We start from the raw sequence: 20,489 nt of genomic DNA, 5'->3' as shown, positions 1-20,489 counted from the left end.
TGCCAGACTACTTGAATTTGTACCTACCTGGATCACCTCAACCATTGCCTACAGCTCTTCTGTTATTAAAAATGAGTCCTTTTCTTTATCTAGTCCCAAATGTAAGCAATATTACATAGATTACTTCATAATACTAGTGCTTTTCAGTCTCTGAGTGAGCTAGGGAAATGAGCTACATATATGCTTTGATGATGAGCAATCAAATGTTTTAGATTTCACACAGAGAACTGTGAAAGAGTCCAATAGTTCAAAATCATAGAAATATCTTCCTGGATTCAGGCATAATGATTTAAATATGGCTTATCAGATGATGATCTGTGCTCTCAATCTAGAAACCAGGGAGGTAATTTAATGTACATTCCTTGGCTGCCTCCAAATATCAAAGTTAAGCTGGACAAACACAAAATATGTTATAGAAATAATACGGAAGGAGTAGTTACTGCCTGATCTGGCAGCACATTCCTAAGCTTCTTGTTAATACATGAAACCGAAAAATTAACATATTTGCTATTCATTTTTGTTGTGCAATACCTGTAATTAGGAAAACATAAAGATAATGTGACAACTTTAAAGAGATTATAAGACAAAGTTGCACACAGCAACAGATGTTTATCTATACTGTAAATTCATTTGGAAAAAAGACCAGATTTTGTTCCATAATGGCATAGCAATTAGAATTCCAACTCATCCATGGCTGGAGTTCCCAGGAGATACTTCTATGCAGAACTGACAATCACAACAAAAGTAGCTTTTTTCCTGTTACCAAGAAAATGTAGATCAATGGTCATTCATGTAATAAGTAATAAGGAACAATAATATGCCACAAATTTTCATTCTGACTGTTAAAATGGATTATCTGTTTTGGGGTTGTGTATTTGAGGAAAGTGGGTTGAGTTTTTTACTGGTTTTTATTTAATTTTTTAACTAGTATTGAATTGCTGTCTAAAATTCTAAACTTGAATGAAAAATATTTGCTGACCTCTATGAATATCTTTATCCCTTTGTTCTGGTTCTAATGACCAAGGTCCACTTCTGCTGCTTTTTACCTTTTAAAATTTTTTTTTCCTATCTATGTGGCATCAAGTATTACCATAGAATCATAGAACCATTAAGGCTGGAAAAGACCTCCAAGATCATTAAGTACAACTTTTGATGAAACACCACTGTGCCAACTAAAGCACAGCACTAAATGCCATATCCAGTAAATTCCTGAACGCTTCCAGGGATGGTGACTCCACCATCTCCCTAGGCAGCCTGTTCCAATGTTTAACTAAACTTTCAGTGAAAAATATTCTTCCTGATGTCCAACCCAAACCTGCCTTGGCACTGCTTGAGGTGATTTCCTCCTGTTCTGATGCTGGTTGCCTGAGAGAAGAGACCAATCCCCACCTGACCACAGCCTCCTCACAGGCAGTTGTACAGAGCAATAAGGTCTCCCCTAAGGTTCCTCTCCTCCAGGCTAAACATTCCCAGTTCCTTCAGCTGCCCCTCACAGGATTTGTCCTTCAGACCCTTCCCCAGCCCTGTTGCCCTTCTCTGGGCATTCTCCAGCACCTCCATGTCTTTCTTGCAGTGAAGGGCCCAGAACCAGACACAGGACTCGAGGTGTGGCCTCGCCAGTGCCAAGCCCAGGGACACAATCCTGCTCTGCTCCTGCTGGCCATGCTATTGCTGATCCAGGCCAGGATGCCATTGGTTTTCTCAGCCATGTTCATGGGCACACGCTGGCCCATGTTCAGCTGCTGTCAACGAGCATCTCCAGGTCCTTTTCCTTTGGGCTGCTCTCCAGTCATTGTTTCCTAAACCTGCAGCGCTGCCTGGGGTTGTTGTGATCCAAGTGCAGGACCCAGCACTTCACTTTGTAGAACCTCATGCAATTGGCCTTGGCCCATTAATCCAGCATGTCCAGATCCCTCTGCAGAGATTTTCTGCCCTCCAGCAGAAAAACTTAAGTGTCATCTAAGCAAATTTACTGAGGCTGCCTTTGATTCTGCACACCCACCCCCACCCATGTTCATCAATTAAGAGACTGAAGAAGACCAGCCCCAGTGCTGAGCTCTGGGGAACCCCACCATCGACCAGCTGCCAAGTGGATGGGGCATCATTCACTACTGCTCTGTGGGCCTGGCCATCCAGACAGTTTTTAAGACAGCAAAGAGTGCACCTGTCCAAGCCAGCTTCTCCAGGAGAATGCTGTGGGAGTAAGTATCAAAGGCTTTACTGAAGTCCAGGTAGACAACATCCACAACCTTTTCCTCACCCAGCAGGTGAGTCATCTGGTCATAAAATGAGATCAAGCTGGCCAAAGCAGGACCTGCTTTTTCTAAACCTATGCTGGCTGGGCCTGATCCACTGATAAGAAAACTTTTTTGGAGAGGAAAACATTAAGCAAGAAGTAATACACCAATGTAGGAGAGACAATCTTAGAAGAGACAATCTTAGAAGAGACAATCTTAGAAGCAAAAGAAGTTAACTGAGAGGCTAATATAAAATCCACGGGATGAGGGAAATTCCAAGTTAAGCAAGAAATTTGGTACAATTGTGCCAAGACATCTTTAGGAAGCTAAGATTGTTATGAGTCACAGCCACTTAAGCACCATGAGGTGCAATAATGTCTGCTGTATTTAGATTTTGAATTAGAATTTCTATAGAATATTATGCACCCAGGTTAACAGAAACATTTCTGACATGATGCCAGTGTTACTTGGCTTCAAATTTCTGGTTTCTTGCCTACATGTTTTGTATTATCTTAATATATGGTAAAAATAGTTGAAGCAGACCCAGCATACACTTCATATCAGTAAAATGCACGCCACAATTTTCTTCAGCTATATAAACAAGCATACATAACAGTAGTGGATTAGGGCACACAGGCCTTAAGGCCATTAGTTGGTGGGACTGGTCTGCTGCAATATAAGCCTTGCCTGAATCACTCCCTATCATAAGGCTATGCTACTTTAAGTTCACTCTTCCTTGCAATACAATACAAATTCACTGCACTTGCTCATATTTTCCATACTTTTTTCTTTACTGTGAAGATATGTGGCCAGACATATGAGGTAAGACACTTCTCAGTTACTTTTACATATCTACAGTTTAACTTTGTACTTCAGCAATTCAGTCTAGCTTTTGAGTCTAGGCAATGGAGAACTATAACTGCTTTTACAGTAAGACTCAAGTAGCCTGTTTTTGAATTATGTTCTCAGAGGAATTTTTTTTCCATAAAACAATGCAGATGACTAACTCAGATGTGGACTTCTATAATTAGCAAATGGTTGCCATCACTGTTGCACTAGTAGAAGACAAATGTTTTATTTGGAAAATAAAAAGGAATAAATTCCCAGAACCTGAATATAGTAAGGATCAAAGATGTTCAGGGCTGTCCAGTCCAGGTTCCAACCCAGCAGATGTCTTGAAAGTATTAAAAAGCAACTGTGTAACTCTCTGAATGCAAGCATTTGTGAATCTCAGCTCTAAGATAAAGGACTTTGACAGCATATGGAACCAGAAAACAGTGACAGCTAGTTTGTTCCAAGAGGATCCATCAATACCTTATTATTACCTGCAAGTAATGAGATCTTTACACAGAATGATCTACAGCATAGAAAAGATGTTTGGGATTACACTGCAATCTCAACATAAAAACTACAGATTTAATGTTAAGAGCTTATAATTTATTTACATCTAGAATCTTTGCATTTTCTCAAAGCTTGATTTACTTCCAAGTCAGATGTGTAAGTAGGTATAACAGTGAAAATTGCTTCTTTATACATTATAATTCCCACTTCTAAGTGGCTGCTGGTTACTTACTTTCTAGTGGGTATGAATGTTTATCACAAACAAAATTATTTTCTTGCAGTTAGCATACTTCAGCTACTTTCAATTAGAAAGCTAAAAAAGAAATGGTTGTAATTACAGCACTGAAGACCTGGAAATCCAAAAGAAAGAACAGAAATAGTATTGCTAAAATGAAATCTTACAACTTTCCATATGTATATCACTAAGACAAATGAACCTCATTTCAGTGGAGATGAAGGCAATGGGATGGTAACTTGTATGGGAACATTAAAAGACAATGTTGACATTTACTCTTTCAGATGAATTTTAATCTGCTTTTGAATATTAGAAGGAATCAAATCTCTCTTGTAATTCCTGCTTCAGTAGGGTTAAACTCTAAGCAATTCCCTCAGTGTGAACTGCCTCTCCCCAGTTATACTGAAATTGTATAATGCTCAAAAGTTCCTCTCTTCCACCAGACCCTCAAAAAGACCCTGATTTACTCCTCTTTCAGAAGATGTACCTGATGGAAAACATAATTATGTATGTGAAGATTCTTTTCACACGGAGAATATTTGATCAGAATAATTTTGTTTTTTAGTATAAGATCAGAGCTTTAAGATCAATTAAAAATAAAAATACTGTTTTGATTGATGATTTCCATTATCAATTTCCATTAATAATTTCCTTAGAGAACAAGGAAGGACTGTATGTCAGTATGTTGTATGAAAAAAAATAGTCAGCTTGATAACCTTTTCAAAGGGATGGAGTGAAATATTTTCAATCACATTTTTTGGTACTTTAAACTATGCTTTCTGTTCATCTGAAAAAAACCCTGTGATTTTAATGACTGACAGAGAAACCCATACAGGCAAATTATATACACAGGTTATTTTTGTGCTTGATGTAACAGTCAGAAAGATAAAAAAATTTTCTATGAGGCAGTGTCAAGAGGAGAAAATTTGAAACTATAAAAACATTGGGCAAAAGGTTTTTCAATTTTTTTTAGACTAGCAATGTACTTTGAGAATATTCCAAGCACTACATTAAAAAGCTCAACACCCATACATCATGTCGAATAATCTGAACAAAATGAACATAAACATACCCATGAAATCCATTAGAACTACAACAAAAATAGGACAGCAAATTTGATATGCTCAATCAGACATCTCTGACTGGATTAATTACTAACATAAGACAGACAGCATATGGAGAAAAGAAGATATAACCTAATAAGTTTTATTCATTGAAAAATTATAGAGAGGCCCAAAAATGGAATATATAAAAAAAAAAACTCAGCTGCACACCAGACACTTATTGCTTTTTTTTTTTTTTTAAATAAGGTAAGATGGTAGGGCACCATGGAAAGCTATGAAGATTTCAATATATTAATTTTTATTCATATACTCCCATTTCCACAAAGCATGATTTGTGGATTACACGTCTTTTTATCACCTATCCCTTTTATTATTTTTTTAAACTATAGATAATTTTTATCCTATTTAGTCTTAGTCATAGTTATGATATTTGAAGCAGAAAAAAAATTACAGAAAAAATGTTGCCTAGATATATCTCTAGGCTGTTTTTTCCCTTCAAAGAGCAAAACATCTTTCAATATTTTCAACACTTAATACAGAAGAGTTTTGCAAAGTTATGCAGAAGTGTGTTGCTTGTGATACAAAATACAAGTAAATAAGGGTGCATTTTCTAACGACCATTTAGTGTTAGGTCCTATTGTCAACAAGAATCTTAAATGTTCAAATGTTTCTTGTACTATCAGTATTTGACTAATATGTTTATTAATATATTTCAGTAACTTTTCTTTTAGCATATCATATTAACAACCTCTAAGAAAGGTTCATTGACATTAGAAGTATCTGAGAAGAACCAGAACACAATTGGATGAGAAGCTGTATAAGTTTTATCTATTTCCACAGTAAATACATAATTAAAAAAATTTAATTATGTACTTTCAAATATATCAAACTGCTGTTTGCATAAATAGTTCTTGTGTAAGTCAAAATTTTTAACCTAAGATTTTCTCAAGAAGAAAATACAAGAAACACAAAATGCAGAAAAACAAATTCCACATCTAGAAGACGAGATACATGAACAGGAAGAAATATAATTTCTGCTTACCACAGCTGTCAAATATTCAACTTCAAAATCCAGTAGAATAGTTTTTAAAATCTAAATATGTTGATTTAAACTGAATTTTTTTTACTGAATCACACTCCACCTTATTCAAATTAATGTTTAATGTTGTACCAGCAAAGTTTTTAAAAGAGAAGTACTATTTTAAGAATGTAAAAATTACATCAATATAACCATTAATTTAACTGTTGACTTACCTAAACTTTTATTACTGTATTTTTTAGGTTTCATTTTATGGGCCCTCTTCAGCATTAGCTGTGCAGTAGAAATATCCTTAAAACCCCTAAGGGAAGAAAATAACTTACTAAATATTTCACTTGTATTATGTTACACCAGCTGCATATTATTGTATAATACACTTTTAAAAAAGAATACTGGTGTGTAGTACTGATCCACAGTATGAAACTTTCTGAGTTACAGAGATACCTGCAATTCTTATCTTAACATTACATTATTGAAACTCATTAAGATAGTTTCCTAGACACAAAAATAATTACAATAATTTTTACTTTGTAGAAAACAGAGATTCTTCAAAAGTGGAACTTAAAAAAACCAAGCAACACAGCCAACTATACTATACCTATTCTTGAAAGTCACTGTGTAAATAAAAGAGCTTAACATACCATTCTTCTGATATTTTCTCTTCTTTTTCTGACATAAATAAAAACTCCTTTTTTTCATTCCAGTTAGAAAGCTGTGACTTTGTTTCCTTCCCTGACCTGGAAAGAAAGTATGAGAGCAGTACTGAAAGGTAAGTAAATAAGAAAGGGTCTGGGGTTATACTATTTTGCAGCCTTTGTTATTCTGAAACTTGTTTGTGCCTTTTAAAGGCACTTTTGAAGCTTGGAAATGATACCAAAAAAATCCATTTTAATACTCCACGAAGGTTTTATCTTGGAGAGTAATAAAAGTCTGCCATCAATTTGAAATGTTTACATTTCAATTACTTGAAGCATATTTCAGTCCTTTCACAGAATGCAGCTGTTTAAGAAATCCCTTTTAATCTTTATCTAGTCTTCAAGATCTCTATTTCAACATCTATTTCATAACATATATGAAAAAATAGAAGTTTTATGATTTATAGTCACATCTAAATAAATAAAATTACACATATATATTATTATATTCCTAATTACAGTAGTCAATGAAAAAATAACAACAACATTTAATAAATTTTTAGAAAGTAAATATATTTTAACTCCAGTAATATCACATTGACCAAAAGCAGCAAAAGCATCAGAAAATAGCTTCTTCTTCTCCTTCTTATTTTTGTCAAAATTAACTAAATACAGTTTAAACCAATATAATTTAACTTACCTGCTATGAAAATGGATTTTTTCTGCTGAGTATGAATGTGGTCTGTTAGCATACTGCCAAACTTCTTGTGGTGCTAATGGCAAACTATTTGAATGTCCACTGGAATCTGAAGGCCTAGAAAACTTCTAAGAGAATGAAAAGGAATGCAGCTGATTGTCCCCATAAGTTTGAGTTTAAAGTGTGCAGGAAAATCTGCACCAGGGTTTGCAGAGTTTATCACTATAACTAAAAGGATTCTTAATGGTGATATGCTCATTACTGACCTTATTTTCAACTAACTGAATAGGACAAAAAGGGGACTTTAGTTACACTTAACATCCCCAAATATAATAATTTGTACATTTATAAGACTCTTTTCTCTTAATTGTAGGAAACAAAACATTAGTAATACTATGCTTGTAATACAAATACAAAGCCCTACAAAAACCAAAAGCCAAAACTTCAAAGTTTATCTAGCAGACATTACAGTTCGATGACCTTTAGCTGTTCTGAAAACATTCAGCTGTTGTCATATAATGCAGATCTTAGTATTTTTAAAGTAGTTTGTCAACTAGTAATTTTTACTCCATTGCCAAATGTGCAGATGAAGCACATCATCTTTTTTTTCTGCTACTGTGAAGTAAAGTGTTGAAATAAATCCAAAATAAAGAAAAAATAAGCAAATGAAAGAAAATCAAAAAGAAAAATTGCATCTGGAGATGAGGAGGAAGTCTGAGACTTCTAAAAGTAATTGTATTTTTAAGTCACTAAATTGTCATATTAATCACCTCAGAATAGCATATCCTTAAAGAATGAATAAAGACTGAAGAGTAAGTTGTTTCTGTGACATGTTACCTTTGGCCAATGCAGCTGGTTTGAGAGCAGGAGTGTTTTTGAAGGGAAACGGGTGGAATCCAGAGTTAGCCATTCCTTCTCTAATGCGGCCTGCATGAATGAGCAAAGTCAAATAGTGCACTGATAAAATCAGTTTAGTTTTGATAACTCTTGCAAAGTCTCTTTTAAATTGTCTTACATACTTTTTCAAGCTGTACATCAGAACTGCCACCTGTAGAGCAATCAGACTCAAAGCACCTTTGGAGATGCTGAGCTGTACTGTTTTATTTTAAACAAATCAGATCAACAGCATTTGTAGGTTGTAGAGGTCCTTTTTGGGTTTTGTATAAGCTGCAACCTCTCTTTCTCAAATTCCTGTAATTTTATTCCAAGATTGTTAGTAAACCCAAGGTATTATAAAAGACTGACAAAGTTTGAAAAATACAGACCTAAGATACTTAAAGGCATAAGGAATATGAAGTGCTTTGTGTGCTGTTTTTGAATGAGTATTTTACGTCCAGATGTAGGTTCCTGATTCTGTCAAATTTGTTTTTGTTGAACTGAATTGGTGAGTAATTTTCATTGAAATTTGGGGTTAAAAAGTAAGTTCTATATAATGCGATATGCTTCAATTATGTAGTTTTATTTCTGATGTAATGGATTAAATGGGGAACTAAAATAATAGTTGGAATGAAGAAGGGTGACAGAATTAGTTGCTAACTGGTGTTCTTAGCACTTTAAGGTAGAATTCAGTTTTCTTTCATAAAAACAAGCTCTAGGCATTGTTTCAAACCCAACCTCTATATTACTTGTTTTTCTTATAGGTCCTTGATGTTTTTTACCATGTCTTTTCAACTTATTCTGATAAGTGAGAGAATCAAATCATTCCCACAAAGTAAGTAAATACCACTGAAGAATTTGGCTTGACTTACAGGGCTCAGTCATTCAGGTTCTTCTTACTTCAACAGCAAAGAGCCTGGGGTTCATTCTTTTGAAAATGTCTGCTTATGAAACTGGACTATCTTTCTCCCATTCACAAAATATTTCATGTTGTACTGATTTCTGACCTGAGAAAGGATGCTAAGTTTGGATACCTTACTGTACAGTTTGTGGAAACAGGACTTTGTACAGCTTTAGATTGGTAAACAAGATCTTCCAAGGCCTTTGAAATTCTGAGAGACAAAAGAACCATATTCCAGGTATTTTGAAAGGTTACTTCAGGTACTGGTAATGTGATTTGGTGGCTCTAAGACCACTCTTTCTGCTTCCATTCTGACCAAGCTTTGAAAAATAATGTTTGATTTTATTTTCATGTCTTAAAAGGGATGAATTCCTACATCTGATGGACTCCCTGCTTCTGGAATTCCTTATTATTTGATTACAGTATATTTTGGGCTTCATTCCTTTTTCTGGAAAAATTCTATGCCCTCATTATTAACAGATAACCACTCTTCCTCTCCTCAACATTTCAATTCATGATAAATACATAACATTATCCATTTTATTCTACCTCCTCTCTTGGGAAGTTGTGTATGTTAAGAAATCTATGTAAATAAACTGCAGAGGCATGTAAAAAATAAAATGTATCACATTCTTTAATAGTTAGCTACAACCCACTAATTTATCTTTCCTCATTGATGTGATTACTGTTATGCTGATCACCACTGAGTGGTTGACTCACCTAATTGTCATTAAAAAAAATTCATTCCAGAAAGTAGACTGTAGTAAATCAAATCCCAAAGGTGATAAATTAAATATGTGACATTGGTAGTATTTGAACATAGAAGACTGACAAGTTCATATCTCAGCAGAGACAAAGCTACAATAATTCCAGCAGATTGGTCAAAATGAAAAATTATGAAAAGGTACAACATCTGATTGAAAATTTCTGGTGAAAATAAATATTATTCCTCCTTGTACTCTTTAAATTTACTTCTCAATTGCACTAAGCAAATCCTATTTTGAATCTTTCAGATGAGAATTTTTCACTTATTTTTCATGACTGGGCCTACAATCCAGTCAACAGTGCTGGTAATATACAGGTATATAAAAATAGCAAATTTTGGAAATTTTTCTTCCTCCTCTATTTGCAAAAGAATCCGTACAGGTGGGAGAGAGGTAGATTTCCACTTGTTGCACAATTTAAATGTCAATCAACTTAATCCGTGTGTACAGTGATGTGTCCATTATTTACCGGAGTACTTAAAGGTCTTCCAGTAGGAGTGAATATTATCCAAGCTCTAATATCAAATTTCAGGCCAAGCCTCCATGCTGGCTAGTTGATTTTTTTACTTCTCTGATGAAACAGTTTGTAAAAGAAAAAAAAAAAAAAACCAACAAAAAAACCCCAAAACCAAACAAGCAAACAAACAAAAAACTAAACCAAACCAAAAATCCCAAAGAGAAATAACACTCCAAAGATGTAGCCAATTTTTTGGGAACAAGAATCACTTAGAAGTACATTGACTGAATCCTTTTGCGTTATAGTTGTACTATAACCCAATTAAACTCTTAATATTTATATTGAAACTTGTCTCTAATATTTTCCTAGCCCAGTGTTTGCCACTTATTAATTTAGTACTACTAGTGGTTTTATTTCTTTTGTAGCCTAAAATGTAATTCAGTGTCCTAACTGTTGAAAAGAAACATCAGTAAACAGATAAAAGTATGAATCAAAGGTAAAAATATGCACAACAATAAAAAAAAGACAGCTTATTTACCATTAAGTACATATTTTACTTCTATAAATGTACAGCATATAATGAAAATATACCACACTGATGTTTGCTTTGTCCACAAAAATAAACACAATTGATTTTCAAACATTCCCTTCCACTATGTTTTGCCTGGACATTTTCACAGCACTAAGCTCAAGAAACATCTGCCCACACTTTCCCTATAAACAGTCCTAATGAAAAGTTTATGACAGATTTACCAACACCTAAGGCTTAAAACTAGATCTCTTTGTACAGATATTGTTCACTAAGATTAAAAAACAATAACCTGAGAGGAACTACAAAGCAAATAAAATGACAGTTTTTGACTGTATGGTCTATACTAACAGCTATAGGTGTGTTATACTTGTATTTAATAATACCTGAATACTCAGGTATAGAATGTGGCTTTACACATATGTGTAAATCACACACAGTTTATTTAACACATATTAGTTCACCTGAAGATATCTTATATGCTTTTGTATCCTCCATGCTTTATTTCCAGTGTTTATTTCAAAAAAGTCTGTATTAATTACTTTAAGTTTCAGGTTTCACAAACACACAAAACATACATAGAGCTTTCTATTTGTTTTTGTTTGCACCTTTTTTTTTTTTTTGTTAACCCATTTGAAACAAATTTTTAAATTTTTAAACACAATCTTATTATCCATGACACCACTCTTCAGGAAGAAGGACATGTGAATCTGTTTGGTGTCAGGATTTTCTTTCTGAATTTTAATAATGAAACATTAATAATATTACTATTTCCATTTATCCATCCGGATAAAGAATTTTTTATCCTGATTCACAATGCATTTTTTATCCTTTGAGACACTACTACTACAGAGTTCCTCCTTTGCTTTTGTAGCTCATTACCAAACTCTGGAGCTCTAGGGATTTTTTTTTTTTCCATGGCATATTATATATAGCCTTCTTCATTTTGTTCTTCCTTCATTTTTTCAGTATTTACTCAATTGCTTCCTTTGCAAAATGCAATGACTATTTATATCAAGCATTGAACTTCTGTAGTCTCAGAAGCAGAATTCAATCCTACAATAAGCAAAATGAGGGAGAATGGTTCTGCTAACTTTAATTGGGTCTGAGTGAGCTGCCCAAAAGTTGTTTTAGTGCAAATGTTATTTACAAAATCTAATCCAAGGCATATTTTATATGCTCTGGATTACATTCTGGAGCTAAGTAATCTTTTATAATATATTATGACTCTACATGTAATTAGGGCTGTTCTGAGTACTATTTACACCATGAACAAAAAATAGTGCTCAGGACAGTGTCAAACTTACACTCAGGCTTTGAAGCGCTTCTACAAGCGCTTTGGACTAACTGTCCAAACTGTGAATAATGCCATCACATATTGCCTTTCATCTCTCTGAGATCAAGGAGGATCACAAGAGCATAATAGAAACCAAACCAATTCCTGAAACTGCACTATGGCTTGAAGCAGTGGAAGCAAAAAGGCATTAACAATACAGGCTGAAAAGAAAGGCCAGCGTTTGACATCTAACAACTCTGTTCTAGTCAGAGCAAATATCCATTTACATCAGTACTCTGCTTCCAGAAGAGTTCAGCAGCAGTTGCTTACGGAAAGAATGAAAAAAGCTGGACGCAATGAGGACAATCCTTCCTGCAGTACATTCTTTTAGACCTTGGAAACTGGTGGTTTTAAATCTTTCTGCTAAAAAAAAGGCAAATATTCCTCACCCTAAAACAGTTACGTAATTTCTAATAACAAATGTAACTATCTGGTCAGTATGTTTGCCATGTTACCTCCATGTCAACCTAGAAAGAATGCAAACCATGTATATGCCTCATAGAATGTAACTGTTGAAGTGGTGTAGAGTAACTTCAAAAGGACATCATGTTGGACACCACGGGACATGGAGCTATCCCAGGTTTCCAAGTGTGGCGGACCTCAGAACCACCACCTAAGAAAACAGTGAAACTGTCTTTGAAAATCAGAGAAAACTAACTCTTTATATTTCTTTCCTTTCTTCTTTCATCTCCTTATTGACTCATTCACTGTTTTCAGGACAGTGATGGTTTAGTCAGAAAAAAAATTATTGACATTTATGTAGTGCATTTAATTATATGGTATTTTAAGATAAAAACAAGTAAATTACACAACAATATAGACCAGCAGAAGAAAGCTAACATCCACAACATATCGTGAACTAAGAGTAATGACTGGCTCCTGATCATTATAACCTAACAAGAAGAATGGTGAGAGAAAAAAGAAAAAGAATCTGCTACCATAAACAGTATTTCCACATTAGAATTTCATAGAAATAGTGTGCACCACCCAGTGCTTTGAAAAAAGATTCACTCTTCTTTCCAGTTCATCTGCCTGGTTTTACCCAGTATGTTTTTCTGTACTTCTGCTGCCTTCTGTGAGGTAGGCCATTAGCATCATCCTTAGGAGTAATGACCCTTTTTTCAACCAGATGATACAAAATATCTGTCCTCTCCATACTCAAATTTGTTTTCAATAAGACTACAATGTAATTCGAGTAAACAAATAAATGAATCAGAACAAATCTTTCCATTAAGTCTTCTCTATAGAATACAAATTTGAATAAAGTTCTTCAGGCTGGTGATGTTCCTAATTTCTAGTTTTCAGTGGGTATATTTGAATAGTGCAGTTAAAGTATAGTTCACTGAAAGACAATAAAAAAGGTAAAAGCAAAGAAAAATGAAAGGCAAAACTTTCAACATCCTTCTGTGACTATTTTAAATAAGCTTACAAAAATTATTTTGGGGCAATACATTCTACATGAAGAACTACTTTTCCTGATGTTAAACATCCTCTAGGTTAAATACTTGCTTAGAGTGGGAGGGGGAGTGGTGAAGCCGAGGGATCTTACGCTGAAGGTTAACCCTCTAGATACTCACAGCCAGACCACTGAACTGTCTTTCATCTGGCAGAAAGCTGTAACTTTCTCTCTTGGTTCCTGGCAAACATATTTCACTTTGTAGGATATTTCATTTAAATATCATGCTAGTCCAGGAAAACATATTTCATTTCTTTTTAAACTAAAATTATTTCTGCCAAGGCATGAGTATTTGCTGGCAAATTCTTCTCAAATCCTAAAAAAGTTTTAACAAATTTCTTAAGAAATCATGAATTTTTAGCTCATATAGCTGAAACAGAAGAACCAGACCATTTTTCTATGCTCTTTTGTATATTGTTGATAGACTGTGATTGAAAACTTCCTTTGAAATTAAAGATCTGAATATATTTGTGTATTTAGCCTTTTCTTTCATCCAGTCCTTTGAGGAATCAGATTACTCTATGGACTAGTTTTTCTGTGAAACTCAAGTTCATGTGTAAAGCTTAGCTCAATGTTAGGAAGTTGAACATCAGTTCAGATCCAGGCTTTGTAAATAACTTCCAAAGCTAAGAAAACGTCAGATACAAACATTCTCATCTGAATCTTCTATTAGCTGCAATATTATTCTACTTTCAGTACTACAAAAATTCAGTCTAAACTCTACTGTTTTAAATCTACATGTAAATGCATTTAACAGTATTCTAAAAAATTACAGAATCTTTTTAATTAGATAGCTTAGAGGATACACATTTTACAGAAAATATATATCTGAACTTCAAGCAGTAGGAAAAACATTCCTTTTCTCCGAGTTTGTCTTCCAGTATTTTTCACATATTTTATGTGCTGAAGATAAATAGGTTAGCACCCTAATAAAGGTTATTTTAACCTTTGGCAATGCTTCTTTTTCAACCCTGTTTTTATATTAGACAATATATATAATTAGAAAAGAAATCTGGGTACAGCTGCATTCTTATTACTGCTAAAACCAAACAAAGTTTCAAGCCAAAAAAAAGTAGTGAGTATCACATGAATTCCAGAGAAACACTACAACAATTAATTGACCTCAAGAGATTTTATAGACTTACAAAAACTGGTTAATTATTAGAGTACATTTTTGTAGGAAAATGAGAAGACAAGGAGAGTTGTCCATTTCTAAGAAGGATACATTGATTATTGATGATTATGAAAAATAACATTCTTTTAACAAAAACATTCAAGAAAATTTTATTGCATAATTTTTAATAAGCTTGGAAAACTAGCCATTCTCTAAAATTCTAATGCATATATATATATATATATATATATATATATATATATATATATATATATATATATATATATATATATATATATATATATATATATATATATATATATATATATATATATATATATATATATATATATACACTTACATTTAATACATCTACCAATGCGTTAATGCAAATGCAAATAAAATGAGAAGAGTTTATTGTGGAAAAGTAAATGAACAATGAAAATTTCAAGAACCACAGAAGTTTTCATTCAAATAAAAGGTTGAATGCCTACATAAATAATCAATGGTCCAAAAATATGAATCTTATTGCAGTTCATGTCAGTCACTTAGACCTAGGTGACCTAAACTTTTCTAAAAATGCATTTTTATCTTACTCCTGACAGTGTTCAAAGGAAGCTCTGTGTCCTTTTTTGAATATAGGTATAAAAAATACAGATAGGTAAATGGCAACCTCAGCTTCAGAGGTTAGACATGGTTCAAGTAAGCATCAGAAATGTATGCATTGAAAAATCTTTTGAGACATAAACCTCTATCCATCTCAATAAACATCAAGCTCCTGGAACCTTCAATCCACTCCTCAAAATGGGTGTAAGACCCCAGATATTGTTTATCCCATTAAAACAACAGGAATCTTCAGGACTTCCCCTCTCTGACTCTGGCACATGACACAAATTTTTGCTGCTATGTCTCTATAAACCTTTTCTGAAGTTTTTCTACTTCCATGAAAACAAAGAAACAGAACTTCAAGGCGCAATGAGCTAAAAACTTAAAAAAAACAAAACGGCCAAGGAACCCCTCAACCCTACCCCTTAAATACTGTGCATTCAAAGAATTTTGAAGGAACGTAATCCAAAATGTTTTATCTAGTTTAGATAATGAATACTAAAACACAATAGAAAAGAAAGCTGCGCTTCAGCTTGCAGTTTTGTCTAAAGAAGGGAAGTCATGCAGAAGCACAGGGTAATAAAAAATGGACTAGTCACAAGTTTATAGTCATTTAACCTTTAACATGTTTCAAAGTTCAGGTCACATGAAAGATTAGATTCAATTTCAAGACAACTTTTCCTTTTTGCTTAAAAGTCCCTATTTCAGAAACAAGAACAAAAAAAGGTTTTGGGAAGCTAAAAGAGCAAAGAAGGGCTAAGTTAAAAAAAAAAGTTTCTTGGAATTTATGTTAACCAACATCTAATTACACTACAAAATCCTTGATTCTAAAGAGGTACATCTAAATCATCTCTCAGCTTCACTTATACTGTCCTCGTTATACGTCCCAGCACAGTCTTTTCTATTTGAAACAAATTATCCACCAGTGAATCTGCAAGTTGAAATTTGTTCATTCATGTCTGTATTCTCAACACCTCAAATCTTTTGGGACATGTAATGATACTCTTTGGAAAGAAGCTGATTCTTTGGGATGTTTTCCTGGTTTATGAAATGATCAACAGCTACTCCTATATCTATTAAAAAAAAAAAAGAAAAAGTATTTTTAATGCAAAAAAAGTACTAGAGTGAGTAGTAGGGCAGTATTTAGCATTCAGGATTCCTTTGCCCACTCTATTCAAGGACAAACTAAACATAAACTGAAATAGCTTTTAACTAAATTAAGACTGCAGTATAGCATATGAGGTGTTTGGGATTTTTCACCATTCTTTGCTTACACTGTTAGAAACGAAACCATTAAATGGAAAATCCATTATGACTACACATCCTTTTCTGTGAAGCTGCTTCCTAGAAAGTCAGACCCTAGCCAACAGTATTGCCCATATATTGGACTTTGCACTTGCTCTTGTTGAACATTATGAGGCTCTGGTCAGCCTGTCTATCTAGCCTGTGTAGGCAGCTCTAAAGAACACCCTGATCCTCCAGCATGCCAACCACTGCTCTCAATACATTGGCATCTGCAGACTTGAGATTGCATTCTGTTCCATCAGACAGGTAGTTGATTAAATTTTTTACTGTTTTGGTCCTCCTACCATCCATGATGGACTCCATTAATTACTGTCTATCAGTAATTATGACTGTGTAATTTTGCACCACGAAGTGCAACTATTTAAGCCTGGGAGTGCAGTCAATTTTCCAATGACCTTATTGTCTACTTTTCCAGCCCATATCTCAATAAATTTTGGGAATAAGACTCTGGGAGAGAGACAACAGCCTTGCTAAAATAAAGGTGTGAAATATGCACTGCACTCCCTTTATTCATAATGCCAGTCACCTTGTGACAGAAAACAATGAAGGTGACGAGTCCTTGGTAAACCCATGCTAGATTCTCACAATCACTTTCTTTATGGGTTTAGAAACGGCTTCTGAATGTATTTACTGAAGCATTCCCATAAAGTAAGATAATGGTGATGGCTTCTAGTTCCCTGGATCGTCCTCTTCAATTTTCTGAAGATGGGTGCAATGTCTGCCCTTTTCCAGTCACCAGTAACATCCCCAGTTGCTGTGATCTTTCAAAGATGATAGAGAATATCCTCAAAATGATACCAGGCAGCTTGTTCAACCCCCTTAGATGTATCCTATCTGCTCCCTTGGACTTGCATGTGTTCAGGGAAGTTAAGATGTGCTGCAATTGGATGACATCTGCTTTCTTCTCAACCCAAAGTATTTCAAGCTCCAGGCAATGAGACATGCAGAGATTCAAGTGTAGAGGATCACAGAAGCTGACACCTCACATTCCTCCACAAGAACTGCAATTTAACTCAATAACAATATTCACTGAATCAATGGCTTTTCACGGAACACAGACAAATCAAATGGGTTAGCTCCTGAAATTTGTAAATAGGGACTAATAAAAATTATTTTTCAATGGAAATCAATGTATGTGGACATGCTAAATATCAGGTAATTAACTAGATATTTCAAATACAACCTATACCTATATCAAAACATCAGTTTCGACATTACACAAAAATTAAAGAATTTAGGGGAAATATATTCAGTGATTAGAGATCCTTAGCTCAGCTTTCAAGAGAATCCAGAGGGAGATGTACTCATTGAGAAGAACTTATGACTGTGTTATTGATTCCACTTATAATGATGCATTTGGCTTAGAACAATTTTCCTTTGAGGCTACAGTAGGGAGTAGAAACTTTGAAGAACTAAAGCTTATTTTTTTCACTTACCTACCTTTTTCCATTGCTTGCCTTGCTTATTCAATTTTGATGCTTAACTTTGTCTTTAGAGATGTAAGTCTAGGAATTACAATTAGTGACATTGCTACCCTTTAGTAGGCCATAGAAGCTAAATGTAATTTAGAAAAATACTACACCATTTGCTATATATAGGTTCCAAATTATATCTGTAGGACCATGCATCACTAGTAGTCTTTCCTTTGGGAAGTATTTGCTTGAATCTGGCTATTCAAGCATGAAGTGGATAGAGAAAAGTGATGACGATAGGTTTTATTTAAAAATTAACAGTGTTTCAGGCAGTAGGAAGAACCGAGATCTCATGGTGGAAGGCCAGAAAGCAACCAGAGCACATTCTGCATGAGCTGTGAAGCTGGAATGTTAGCAACAGCCTTTAGTAGCTGGGGTTGTGTTTGTTTTTTCAGATACTGACAGCAACAATCTGCTCCTAGGCCCAGACTGTCTGAGACAACTAGAAAATGAGATGAGCAGCACTGCTGAAAAAGGTAGAAGTTCGATGCATCTGCAGATGCCACAGACTGTGAATAGCCTGCAACCTACTAACACATCAGCCAAAGCAACAGGAACATAGCAAGAGATTATTGATAAACACTCATGGAAAAAAGACTGATCATCCAATATATTGCTTAGGAGAGAGTTTTTTCCTCTTTATAAAAAGAAGGGTATGGTTCTAATGAGGTTTTCAACAGACACTTTTCTGCTTTTATACAGCACTGTAACTTTACATGAAATTTGATGAAAAATGGATCATAGTCTTTGCAGCATACAATACAGAAAAGTTGGATGCTGATCTGACAGTCATAAGCAGTTACAGGAGCTAGACATACATAAGAGTGTCAAGATACAAGAAATGTTATGGGGGCCCTCTAATCCATGGGCTACACTTATTTCCTGGCCCTAGCCAGAAAACAGCTATCACCGTCACAAGCTCACAATCGTGAGCTCCCAGTCTGAGACAAACCACATTATGAAGGATTATCAGAAAAGCAAACAAAACACATCATATGGGTCTAGTTTGGACATGTGATAAGAAAATTAAAGATGGGAGACATGAGGAAAGTTTTTTTTCTAATTACTGTTTACTTATTAAGAGTTAGCACACATGAGCTAGTTCTTATTCTTCCCACCCCTCAGAAAACAAAAAATGAGAAGAAAGAAAAATAAAACTGCTACCGACCTGCTGTGAAAGGCAAGAAAAGATTAGGAATGGCTATGTGTCTGAGTGTGGATATACAAAAAAAAAAGATAAGGAAACTCCTGAACAATAATTTCAAAAGCTGTCAAAAAGGCTGGAATTCAAAAAATCTACATAATCAAGCTCAGAAAAAGAACAACACTTTCTCAGGGCAAAAGTGCTATCTCCTTTGATGAGCAAAGCAATAATGGATTTATTTTTAACTTGGTTGCAACTTACAAAGCGACTATTTTTGAAAAAGTATGACTAAAATAATTTAAATTAAATTAAAAATGAAGTTTTTAAAATAGAGTACTTACTCTGTGTGCCATGTAATCATCAATATTGATATTTCTCGTGATGAGAATGTGTCCATATGTTTGTTCAGTGTAGAAAATGTTAATTTATTCAGTGGTCATTGCTCAGGGTAAAGAACTGTCTGAAAACTCATCACATTTAATTTATTCAGCTTTCTGACACCTTGGCAAGTTTAGATATTTTGCATTTGGCTCGTATCATATTTACATCAAGAAAACAACAATATTTAGATGATACAGAAGTAAGAGCTGTGTCAAGCAAATGTGCTGTCAGATTTCATCCACCAGAGGTAAAGTGAGCTCTGCCTTGTAGATCGTTTGCTACAAGGATGGCCTGCTGATGAAAGGTTGCCTTAAGATCAGCCTTCTGGAGCATGTAGGCTGGAATTCTCCAAAGTCCACATAAAAGACGTGAAGATATCACTAAATACCAAGCTCATACTTTGTAAAACATCTGCTGGCCAGATCATTCATGTCATCTGGGATAGCCTGTTTGACATACCGCAATCAAACAGACACAAAACACTACTGCCATCAATTGCCTCTGAATGGCTTTGGCAATGTATGGGAGTTGATATGAATACAAAAAGGTTCAAGCAATGGTTCAGGTGAAATAACCACTATTCACACAATTTTTAGAAAGATAAAACCCTTTCCTCTACCCAATCACATGCAATACATATTTCCTGTGATAAGGTGTTTAACTTGTAGTAAAAATTTACTATTGTTCAATGGGCATAAATCAAGATCTTTGTCAAAGACTAGGGTTTCCCCCATGCTGTTTCACAGCCTCACTTTCCATGGAACACTGGGTACACTGAGTTTATAAGAAAGATATTAAACTTTTTTTTTTTGTGAAGACTGATGCCTAATGACTTATTGCACTGTGATATTTACCAATGGTTTAGAAAGGTGCTTGCACCGTAGTGATTTTGTAGAATGT

General features: G+C 34.5%; 1 protein-coding gene across 1 annotated transcript in view; it reads right to left on the bottom strand.

Annotated features, from left to right (window-relative positions):
- Positions 1 to 20,489, bottom strand: part of LRRIQ1 (leucine rich repeats and IQ motif containing 1) — a 101,860-nt gene that overhangs the window by 41,520 nt on the left and 39,851 nt on the right. Inside the window, exons 19-22 of the mRNA XM_039704066.1 lie at positions 8,086 to 8,175; positions 7,252 to 7,376; positions 6,558 to 6,653; positions 6,132 to 6,217 (exon numbers count right to left, since the gene is read on the bottom strand). Coding sequence (XP_039560000.1) covers positions 6,132 to 6,217; positions 6,558 to 6,653; positions 7,252 to 7,376; positions 8,086 to 8,175 — 397 coding nt within the window. The remainder of the gene's footprint in view (positions 1 to 6,131; positions 6,218 to 6,557; positions 6,654 to 7,251; positions 7,377 to 8,085; positions 8,176 to 20,489) is intronic.

The sequence above is a fragment of the Passer montanus genome, unplaced genomic scaffold (assembly GCF_014805655.1).
Source record: "Passer montanus isolate IOZ18808 unplaced genomic scaffold, ASM1480565v1 scaffold17, whole genome shotgun sequence".
Lineage (NCBI taxonomy): Eukaryota > Metazoa > Chordata > Aves > Passeriformes > Passeridae > Passer > Passer montanus.
This window is presented reverse-complemented; position numbering and strand designations above follow the sequence as displayed.